This window comes from Emydura macquarii, unplaced genomic scaffold (genome assembly GCF_026122565.2).
Source record: "Emydura macquarii macquarii isolate MOO-44397 ecotype Brisbane River unplaced genomic scaffold, CSIRO-AGI_Emac_v2 contig_450, whole genome shotgun sequence".
In the NCBI taxonomy this organism is placed as follows: Eukaryota; Metazoa; Chordata; order Testudines; family Chelidae; genus Emydura; species Emydura macquarii.
Genome location: NW_027130587.1, coordinates 267,556 through 279,618, shown reverse-complemented (window position 1 = coordinate 279,618; position 12,063 = coordinate 267,556). Strand labels below are relative to the sequence as shown.

The window sequence follows — 12,063 nt, the reverse complement described above, 5'->3', positions numbered from 1 at the left end:
TGAGCACTGATGGGGAAAACAAAGTTCCTTTAACCAGAGTGAGGCCACTGGCCAGCCAGGTTTTCTCTTGGGAAGAAAGTCCCTTAGCCGTCAAGGAAGCTGCCATGAGATGAGTCTAGACGGGTTGCGATGCTGGCCAGTCAGGACATGAGCTGGTGGAAGATGATTCCTTTTTTTCAAAGTTTCTTTTTAAGAACCCGAAAAAGAAGTAAAAGTAGGTGGCATATTTTATCCTCATTATTGGGTCCACCAATTAACTCTACATTCACAAGGCCAAACTTAGCATAGATAACTTTGTTCCCACATTTCTTTGTTTACTAAGTATGATCTCCCCACAGTCTTTGACTTACATCAGTAGGTCATTTATGTTTGGACTAATTCAATTTTTCTGTCTGGGTTTCTTGCACCTGTCCATAACATTCATTTATTGGAAACAACTTGAACTGTTTTTCATGGTTAATTTTCTGACAGGCAACAAATCATAGGTTATTGTGGCATCCTATGAACTTTCACATGCTTTTCACAGTTGAGTTTATGGTTAATGTTTAGGTCCAATAATCCCAACTGATCCCAATTTGAGACACCTTTGGCCTGGGCTTTCTCACCTCCCATTGACGTTAACTGGAGTTTTGAATTCTCAGCACCTTTGAAAAACAGGCCTGTGAGGGTCTGAGGTTGGGCTCCCCAAATCAATAGCCACTATTGAAGGCATTTGGCTAGCTGGCATTTGTGCACTTTTGGAACTGCCTTTCCCCATCTGGGGCCATGCAAACTCTTTCATTTTCTGTCTGTTCAGTTGCTTATGACTTTATTTGCAAATCAGATTTCTACCAGATTTCTTTTATGGTGGTTCTCCTCACTGATGGCCCATGGCTGGTCTGAAAGTTTAAAGTTAAAAAATTAAGACCATGTCTACACTACAACTTTGGTTGACACAAGTTATGTGTCAGAAAGGCATCACAGCTAGCATATTGCTCGTGCGTGTACATACTTGGGTTTCCTGTGTCACCTCTGTTGTACTTGCCAGGAGTGCTTGTGTCAATGCACTATGGGTAAGTATCCCAGTGTGCAACTCAACATTGTCTGGCACTATCTTTTGGGAAATTTTGTCAATGCATGGTGGGGCAGAAACAAGTCATGCAGGAGTGACTGGGAGCAAGGGGTCAAGTTCCTATCATGCAACTTTCTGCATCCCATAATGCTATCCATATCCCATAATTTTTGCACCTTTTTAAAAAATCCCACAAGCAACACAGCACTTCTCACTGTTCACCGTCTTTGCCAGAAGCATGGAGGCCACACAGCTCTGCACCATTGTCATGAGCATCAACGCTCCTCTAGTATTGGCAGAGCCAAAGGTAGAACTATATTAGTGGGGACATGACAATTTATGGAGGAATGATGGCTGTGGAACATAGCGAAAATCAGTTCAACGTTGTTGATGGTGCTCATGGAGCAGCTGCAGACAGGGGAGTGCTGCTTCTGGGCCCAAGAAACAAGCCCCGACTGGTGGGATTACATCGTAATACAGGTTTGGGATGATGAGCAGCAGCTGCAGAACTTTCAGATGTGAAAGGCCACATTCCTGGATTTGGTGCCATTGGAGACCAGAATGAGAGTTGCACTGACAGTTGAGAAACGAGTGGTGATTGCTCTGTGGAAGCTTGCAATGACAGATTGCTACTGGTCAGTGGGAAATCATTTTGGACTTGGAAAACCCACAGTGGAGGCTGTTGACATGCAAACGTGAAGAGCCATTAACCGTCTCCAGCTACACAGGACTGTGACTCTTGGTAATGTGCAGGACATAGTCGATGGGTTTGCATCAATGGGGTACCCAAACTGTGGAAGGATGATAGATAATACGCATATCCTTATTTTGACACCAGCTGATCCTGCCACAGAGTACATCAACAGAAAGAACTATTTTTATATGGTTATGCAAGCATTAGTGGATTGTGCTCGAACAGCAGTTCAACTGAATACAGGGAAAATTTTAAAAACTGCTGTAATCTGTGGCCTGAGTCTCAGCAAGAGAAAAGGTGATTTTCTTGGAGCAACTCCAAAGATGCGAAAACTGAGGTCCAGAATGGGTTAACTCCATCCCCTGGAGCCAAGTGGGCAGGCCCCCACAATATTTGTGGGGCATCCGTCAATGGTTATAGGCACAATTCTCAAAAGTGCCAAAGTGAGTTAGGCCTCCAACTTCTATTTTGCCCTTTGGCGTCTTTGAAAATGTTACCCCCTGTGTTTATATATGCATATAATGATGTATCTTTACATCCCCACTGTATCCATGAAAGGATTTATTTGTGTGGTGATGGGGTGACTTGCATAACTCAGGAGTGGTGGAGTTACAGGTGAACTATGCACCACCCCCCACACCTTTATGCTCTGACTGTAATCTCTTCCACTCCAAGTCTTTCCATATTTTCTCCTTCGATGTCTAGTCTACTCAGTTGCGTCTATTTTCTCTTCTTCCTCTTCTTTAGTTTGATGTCTAAGCCCTGCAGACGGGGTTCTAGGTGGCTTTTCACCATCTCTCCCCTCCACTCCAATTCTTGGAGCTACCAAGGGCCAAACTGCATCCTGGCACAAGTTAAAGCAGACTCGGGGCCTCTCTAACTTGCACCAGTGGATAAGGTACCTCAAGGGGTTGCTCTGCAAGCGAGAATCACTGTAACACACATTGTGCCCTGGCCCCATCATTAACATGTTCCCTTCTTCAAAACCCACCCAAATAGTGGGTCATCCCCATTTATTAGATGTTAAAGGTGACGTATGTATCAGGGGACTCAGGGATGCCTGGCTTCCCTATGCCTCCGAGGGCTTCTCCTCAGGAGGTGGGGTCAGCCATTGACCCTCATCAGCACATGTTTTTGGAGTACGAGGCTCCCTTTTTGTCTGGCAAATCAGGTCAGCCAGATGCTTATTCGATTTGCCATTGATTAGGGCTTTAGGGGCATATTGGAGAGCTCGATTCCAAAGTACCCAGCGCAGGGGATCGATTCTCCCATGGCCTCGCCCTTGGCTGCACCGTCTGTTAACTTCCTTGGGGACTGAATCATCTTTCTTACTCCCTTGATTCTGAAAGGTGATCTGGCAGCCACTTTTTCTGCTGTCTGAGCAGCAGCCTTTTTTTTGATGCTCATTAGGGAAGGCTTGGCTCACTAGTCAATGAACTTGCCGGACCTTTTGTAACAGTGCTTTCCATGTCATAGCTGGTAAATGAAGAGTACCTAACGCAACTTTTACTTGCAGATGTAGCCCTTTTACGAAATGAGATGAAAGGCTGTGTTCATAAGGGCCTTATACCTCATAGCTTGCCATAGGATTTTTTTATGCTGTAAATAGGCATTAGGGTATTCCCCTAGGGCTTGCCACTCCAGATGAAAGCTCACCTCAGTATGATTACCAGGGTCTACTACGTCAATAACATTTTTATAAAGGTATCCATTTTTGCTTCATTTTTTGTATGTGTCTATTTACTGGACATTCCAAGAAGGTGTGTAATGGGAGACATTTTTTTAAAAGCAAGGCTTGATTGGCTATTATCTTTGAAAGCTCATGGCAATTGGGGGAGGTCCCTGATGATTGGAAAAAGGCAAATATAGTGCCCATCTTCAAGAAAGGGAGGAAAGAGGATCCAGGGAACTACAGACCGGCCAGCCTCACCTCAATCCCTGGAAAAATCATGGAGCAGGTCCTCAAGGAATCCATTTTAAGGCACTTGGAAGAGAGGAAGGTGATCAGGAACAGTCACATGGATTCACCAAGGGCAAGTCACACCTGACCAACCTGATTGCTTTCTATGAAGAGGTGACTGGCTCTGTGGATGTGGGCAAAGCGGTGGATGTGATATGCCTTGACTTTAGTAAAGCTTTTGATACGGTCTCCCACAGAATTCTTATCAGCAAGTTAAAGAAGTATGGGTTGGATGAATGGACCATAAAATGGATAGAGAGCTGACTAGAGCATCCAGCTCAACGGGTAGTGATTGATGGCTCCATGTCTAGCTGGAAGCCGGTCACAAGCGGAGTGCCCCAGGGGTCGGTCCTGGGGCCAGTTTTGTTCAACATCTTCATTAATGATCTGGAGGATGGGGTAGATTGCACCCTCAGCAAGTTTGCAGATGACACTAAGCTGTGGGGAGTGGTAGATACCCTGGAAGGTAGGGATAGGATACAGAGTGACCTAGACAAATTGGATGAGTGAGCCAAAATAAATCTGATGGGGTTCAACAAGGACAAGTGCAGAGTCCTGCACTAAGGACGGAAGAATCCCATGCACAGCTACAGACTTTGGACTGACTGGCTAGGCAGTAGTTCTGTAGAAAAGGACCTGGGGGTAACAGTGGATAAGAAGGTGGATATGAGTCAGCAGTGTGCCCTGGTTGCCAAGAAGGCTAATAGCATATTGGGCTGCATTAGTGGGAGCATTGCCAGCAGATCGAGGGAAGTGATTATTCCCCTCTATTCGGCATTGGTGAGGCCTCATTTGGAGTATTGTGTCCAGTTTTGGCCCCCCCACTACAGAAAGGATGTGGAGAAGTTGGAGAGAGCCCAGCGGAGGGCAACAAAAATGATTAGGGGGCTGGAGCACAAGACTTATGAAGAGAGGCTGAGGGAACTAGGCTTGTTTAGTCTGCAGAAGAGAAGAATGAGGGGGGATTTGATAGCAGCCTTTAACTTTCTGAAAGGGAGTTCCAGGGAGAATGGAGCTAGGCTGTTCTCAATGTTAGTAGATAAGAGAACAAGGAGTAATTGGATATTAGGAAAAATTTTTGCACTAGGAGGGTGGTGAAGCACTGGAATGGGTTACGTAGGGAGATGGTGGAATCTCCATCTTTAGAGGTTTTTAAGCTGCGGCTTGACAAAGTCCTGGCTAGGATTATTTAGCTGAGGTTAGTCCTGCTTTGAGCAGGGGGTTGGACTAGATACCTCCTGAGGTCCCTTCCAACTCTAATCTTTTATGATTCTGTGATAATCACTATAAGTTAACTGAGGCACTGTGATAAGCTGTGCAAACTAGGTAACCATATTGTTAGGGGCAATATTCTCTAAGGCTTTTTTTAGTGCCTGCACTTGCTCAGGTTTCAGTATCTTATTTACTGCGATGGTGATGCGAGTGATGCTTTTCTTCTTCTTCTTCTCATTTTTATTTTTAGTAGTCTTTGTTTTTATCTCTACAATCACAGGAGCCATGGGTGCACTAGTCCGCGGCACATTATTCTCATCCAGCTGTTTTACTATCTGCCTGACAGGAGCATAGAGAGAAGGACGTCTTATGCTCTGATCTGACATGATCTTATTCCATACAGCCTCTGCACAACAGAGGGCAGACAAAACAAAGCCCTGTGTCTCAACACTCTCTGCACCACCAAGATTTCTGTCTGCCTGCATGGCAACAATAATTCCCTGAGCAGCAGCCAATTGCTGTGTACACTGAGACAACTGTTACCAACAGACTGCACGGGACTGGCCGCCAGTCTCACTATGTCCCTCTTTTTCTTCTCCAGGACAATGTGTTCCATAGCTTGCGCATCCTTACATTTCGTTTCCCAGATATGAGCTAACCGTCTAACCTCCTTTTTGTACATTTCTACATTGCACTGAGAGGTAGAAAGCAAAGTGGCCAGGGTTAAACAGTAAGAAACTGCAGAATCATATGGCGTCTTCCCTTTCTGTATTTGACCTTGGCATGCCGTCAGCTGTTCATGCTGATCATTGTTTTCTTTGCTCAACTTCCCCAACTCCTTATTAAGGGATTTACAAAATGATTCAAGTCCATGCAAAGCAGCCAAATGTTTATTTTTATGGTTAGGGACAGGCTTTGTCTCTACAAATTGTTCCCACTGCAGCATTAATTCTGTATATGCCGTTTTAACCTTAAATGCTCCTTCAGACCATGGGTTCTTTCCCAGGTCATCTACAAAAGCATCCATATCTGAGACTGGTTCTAGTGAAAGGAAGGTGGGAATGGCAACCTCTTGACCACCTGATTCAGAACATATGCCTATAAAGGACATAATGCCCTCCTCCTGAAGCCAGATACAGCTTTGCAGAGAACCGTGCCAGGCAGGTTGCTACCCTGTTGACACGCAGTGAGAGAAACCCTTGTACCGTTCACCTCAAAGACCGTCCCACTCACAGCTGATCAAGCCCACCCAGGGATGCCAATTGTTGATACTGGCTACTTAGTAATCAGTGTGGATACCAGTGAGACATAGTACGCCCAATCTGCAGATCAATAAGGTTGAGTAAGTGTAATATATTGTAGTTAATTTTAAGCTTTGTTTTAACTAGTATATTTATAAAAAACCTTGCACATTAAACCTTATTGATGTGCATATTGGGCATACAGTGTCTCACTGGTATCCATACTGATCACTAAGCGTCCAGTATCAATATGCCATATGATAACTGAGGTTTCCCTTTCACTCGGGCATGATTCTTAACCATTTTCATACTGAGGCCCCTTATCTGTTTAGCAATATAGGAAGGAAAAGGGGGCTGTGACCCCCAGGGTGAAAACCCATGCTGTGGGGTCTCCTCTCCTTCTGCCTTCTACATCTTTGTCCCACTGGCAACCCAAAGGGGAGTTAAGATGGGCCAATAATCTGGCCAATTAGCTTGCAGGCAAACACAGAAGCTGTCGTGCACTTAGCACTAGCTGTCATGAGCCTGGGAGATAAGAACCTGTCTTATTGAAAGAGGAATCACAGACTAAGACTCTCTTTTGGAAAGTGACATGGTATCTTTAACTTTTGTCTGGCTAAGGATCAGCTTCTGCAGTTGCAAACCCCCTATTACTGCATTATAGGGTCAATTCTGAGTCTGGTCTAGGGCTTGAACTCATGCTGATCTTCTGCTTCAGAGAGGAGGGTGCTGGCACCTGCGTCGACCCAGTGGTTTGATGGTATTCTTAATGCATGGCCAAGGCAAGCTGAGCTATCCCAGTTATCTGGTGGGTAGATTCCTCATTCCGAGTTAGCCACTGGAATTTAAGCTCTATTCGTGACAAAACTCACAAACAGAAAGGTTTGCTTGTGCTCAGTGTTTCATCAGAGATGACATGCCGATAGTCCTGAGTTTATAAAGCCCCACAGGATACAATCTATTGCTGCTGTTTTCCTGTTTTGGGCAGATTCTGGTGGGAGAATCCTGGGATTTTCACTCCCCAGCAGCGAGGTGCCCTGAGAAGGACCAGCTTGCCACGTGTAATCTGTGATAACACCCGCATTACTGAGGTCCCCAGGAACATTTTCCAGGCCAATAGATACCCTGGAGACTTTGTGAACTGCAATCAGATACAGAAGCTGGACCTCTCAGCTTGGAGATCAAAAGATGATGGGGAAGGTAGGTACAGAGAGAATTGGCTGGCTTGCACTCAATGACTTCTGTAACATGGGGAACCCAATTTTCAAGTAGGATACTCAAAGGTGCATGTCTGCATCTGCATTTAGGAGCCTAGATAAATACTTATGGGGCATATTTTCAAAGGCCTTTAGGTGCTTAAAGATGTAAATAAGGGCTAGTTGGAATGTCAAAAGCGCCTAAACAGATTAAGATACTTTAACTGCCTAGAAAATCAATGTAAATTAGGCACCTAGCTCCCTCAGGTTCTCAACTGAGCTACATAGCTCCTTTTCTTCAAAAGCCTCCACAAACCCCAGACAGTCTCCTTCCCTGCCAGACAGATCTGCTGCAGGCTAGAGCTGATGTTGCTTGGGGGAGTGGATAGTGGGAGAGAAATTGAGCACCACACCCAGGCAGCCACTGTCCCCCAAACTACCCACACTGCCTGGCAGCCAAAGCTGGGAAGAAGGAGCTGACCAGCGCCCATTTGGCCCTGACTCTCCTAGTTTCATTGATTCCAAGGCCAGAAGGGACCTTTGAAAAGAGCTAGGCACCAAAGGATTCTTTCTAAGCTGTATCTAATTGGAGCCCATGTGCTAACAGCCGGCTCTGCTCTGCACAGCCAACGTAGAACTATTACTACTGAGCTGCGTTCTGCACTTAAAGCAAGGATGAAAATCTGCCATATCCTCCTCAGACTTCAGCACTTACTCTGAGTGCATGAACAAATTTATTGAGAGTTTACAAGTAAATCTGCTGATTATTCTGAGTTACAATTAATGTTAAAGTGGATCCTCTAAGAAACTTAGCACTTGTCAGACCTTTCTATGGTCTAAGTATTTCTCGGGTGATTCCTCCCTGGCATAGTGCTCCTCCTGGCTCCTGTCCTAGGGTGTCCTCGATCAGCTGCTCTGTCTCTCCCAGGCTTTGGGCAGGTTCTTGGCTGCTTCACTTTGTGAGGGCCTGCTGGCTGTAGCCCTTCTGTCTGGAGCTCCAGACACACACACCCTGTCGCTCTGTCCTTCTCTCTCTGCTCCCCCCCACAAACTGCGTTTCCTCCTACTGGAACCATCAGCATCTCCCCACTCAGGGCAAAGATTTAAAGGGGTCATGCTCTCTAAACCCCAAAGGGATTGCATATTCATTACTGTTTATCTAATGGTTATGATTATAGACCAAACCAGGTACTTGCTCAAGGAGCCATTGTGACATCCAACCAATTGTCACTCTTCCTGTCCAGTAGATTCGCATGCTTTGGTTCTACTGTTTAAAATGTCAGGAGAATGAGGGACACGGTACATGTGTCAAAAGTTCTCATTGATAGATGTCTCGGACTTAAAAGTCACACTTCCAAAGGGTTCTTTGACCACCTGTTGGCTCCTGTACTTAGTCTGAGGGAGTCCTACTCTGTAGTACTGGCCTAGGTTAATTGGAGAAGGACTTCAGCTGGGCAGGGTGAGCACCTTCCACAGAGCATGAGGGCATCGACTGGCAGATATATTGCCTCTCTCCCCTTAGCCTACTGCATCTCCACTTGTCCCTCTGTTCCGGTTTAACCCATAGAGATAAAACACACAACGTCTCCTGCCCAGGGAGCAATCCCAGCCTCCCAGTGTCCTTTGCTGCTTTATTAACACCTTGCTCATTTCACCCCACAGAAGAAGCATCTGGTGACTCTTTCTGATGGATGTTGAGGGTTCTCTGGAGGTCTGGATTCTGGATGTTGCTGGCAAGGATTCTTCACCACATTCAGTCTAACACTTTTGCTGCCTGGAGTACCTGGGTATAACTGCTATCGTTTAGCTTGATTTTCTTTTGCATGAGGCCTTTTCAGTGAGATGCAACCAAATTAAAGTGAGCATTGTTAAAAGACATTCCAGTGCAACATAGAAAATGTTCAAAACATCACATTGCAGTGCAGAGAACAGCACTAAAATGTCTTTTTAAGATGACACCAAAAGAATTCACAATCAGACAGGAAGCTGCTCTCTTATGAAACACACACACAAATTGGGCCTAAATCAGCTTTGCCTTCAGAACCATTTCTTTTGGTCAGATTTTCCATAATTCTAGTGGGTCTCTCCTGGGAGATGCTATTGTGAGTTTCCAGTTCATGCATACAAAGGCAGTCCAACTGATGCACTGGAATTTCTCTGAAATGAACTTTTAACATATCTCTTATTTATTAAGAATCTGCTTTGCTGTCTGAGTTATTATAACAAATCACTAGATTTTTTCCTTTAAGACAAACAAGGTTTGCTAATTTTCCAAGAGTGCATTTGAATGAGACAGTAGTGATTGTCAGCCATATGATGCCATTTAATTATTGTTCTCTGGTTTCTTTCTAATAAAGATGCGTCTCATTCTGTTTTTCCTGGAATGGTGAGTCAGCAAATTGTCTATATTTAAGAAATAAGACATTAACTCATTAATTCCTAGTCATTGCACAGACTGTGTAAAATTCCATGGGAGTCACAAAAGAACAAGAACACTCTTTTAGTGTTAGCACCATAAAGGAAAGGAAATTGGCACAATAGCCCCAGTTCTCTGGCCTGGGGAAGAAGCACTTGCCATGAGTCTTTGCACCCTAAACCTGGGTGATGGGACAGGTCCTGGTTGAAAATTAGAGAAGCTGGAAGAGGAAGACCAGTGGAATGAAGGATGTCTTAACCATGCTCCCTTTTTGCCTGGCTCCATCCCCATTCTGGCAGCTGAGGTATAGGAGACATTACACAGCCTCCATTCCACCCTAGGATTCTCTTAGGCAGGGGGAATCCCCCAGCAATTGGTGAATTGACAATTGTTTAGCTCTCTGGGGCAGGCTCCACTGGCTTTAGAGCTGCTTTGCCCAGTTAAAGTGGCTAGAACTGTGCAAAGTAGCCCTATGTGCAGGTGATTTGGTGCCTAGCTATCCAGTACATAGGCCATATGAACTTGGAAAGCCAGTGTGTTGTTCCTCTGGCACTTTCATTTATTCCTCAGTTAATTTAATTAACTCATGCATAAGTGCATAGAATCTGTGTGAAAGCTGAGTGCTTGGGACGTGAACAGTAATTGTTAGGGATAGGCACAAGCCTCAGTGTTGATCTTCAGCATTACACAAGAGGGGACTCTTCTGATTTTTAAATCTTAAAGACTTTCATCCCTTCTGCTCAGAGCATGATGTCCTCTCTCAGTTACTGCATAGCCCCTGCATCTCACCGGAACTAGAATATGCAAAGCGGAAGCAGAAACTCATTCTCTGTTGGAACTCTGCTGTCATCAAAATTGTCTGATTCTGGGTCTAAGCAGCAGAAGCATGATACCATCCCCGGGTGGCAGGAAACCTGTTTATTACAGCCAGGTCAATTATGTGGGAAGCTGGGCACAATAAAGGTGGCAGTGACTCTTCTTTGAGCCTTTCTATGTAAATCAGCGTTCTTTCACTGGAAATGAAATAATACCTGAAATGGTTCATTAATTATAATGCTAAAAGGGACTAGAGTGATCCTCTACACTAACTTTTTGTATAACTTCCCTGAATTAATTCCTCTTTGAATTAGAGCATATCTAGTTCAAATAGTCTCATTCCGTGCCTATCCCACTGACGACTTCTTCTCTCCTGAAACGCACCTTTAATTGCTATGCCTGCAGTATAACCACTGTCTGTGTAACGCATCGCCCAATAAAATACTTTGTGGAGCAGAGGCTGACTTTCCTTTCCCTTGAGCAACGCAATGAGTGCAGTAAGTAGTGAGGAGACACGGGGGAGGACAGGTATTGTGCAAGGACTCAGCAGGCATGTGTCTCTTGCAGCACTAGCCAAAGTAGGGAATGCTGAAAAGAAATTGCTCTGCAGAGTCCCTGTGCAGCAGAGGCTCTCTTACTTTGTGGGGCACGTGATGCTGCAAAAGAAACCCCAGGGAGGGGAACTGCAACGGGCATGGGCCAAATCAACAACAGCCTCTCCGACTAAAAGCTGAGAACAAAATCCCGCAACCCTACCGGAGAGGTGCTAGGACATACCAGCTGAGCCCTGAGTAAGGATGGTGGAAAGGAGGGACCGATGCCCACGAGGCTGAAATTGGTTCCTTATTCCCAGTTCTTTATTCAAAGGGCAAAATTATTTACAAATACAACAATGTACAATTATTTGTTAGAAATGTCATCAAATAAATGTGATTGAATATGATAAACATTTAAATTAGCAATTAGTTAATTATTAATGAAATAATCAAAGAAGGAGTTGGGTTTTGACTGGCTGGGCATGACAAAATGTGACCCCATCCTCATGACCATCAGATTGTTCTGAAGAAGCTGGAACAAGTCCCTCCCTGACCCAAAGCTGCCAGATCTCCCCACCACCACTTCCATATTGCAAAGGATGCTTGAATGGAACTGGGCATAGTCTGCTGCAGCTGACAAAATGCATCTTCTAGCTGGGACATGCCACTTCCTGACCTGAAGTTTTAGTCTCAAGAAATATCCTATGAGATGTCAGGCCCCCAGTTCCATTTTGTACATGGAGTTTGAATAAGGAACTAGGTTTTGACTGGCTGTACGTGACAAAATAAGCCTCAGGTCAACCCAAGTGACACATCTCTGCAACTGTTAGATGGTTCTGAAGAAGCTGGGACGTGCCTTTCCCTGACCTGAAGCTTTGGTCTTGAGCAGCATGTTGTGCAATGTCACGCTCCCACCCACTTCCATTCTGTTCATGGAGTTT

The 12,063-nt window shown here is 44.9% G+C and overlaps 1 protein-coding gene across 1 annotated transcript in view; it reads left to right on the top strand.

The window, feature by feature from the left end:
* Positions 1–11,015, top strand: part of MPO (myeloperoxidase) — a 53,789-nt gene extending 42,774 nt beyond the window's left edge. The window contains exons 12-13 of the mRNA XM_067537658.1: positions 7,147–7,358; positions 9,017–11,015. Coding sequence (XP_067393759.1) covers positions 7,147–7,358; positions 9,017–9,042 — 238 coding nt within the window. The 3' untranslated portion in view covers positions 9,043–11,015. The remainder of the gene's footprint in view (positions 1–7,146; positions 7,359–9,016) is intronic.
* The last annotated feature ends 1,048 nt before the right edge of the window (positions 11,016–12,063 follow it).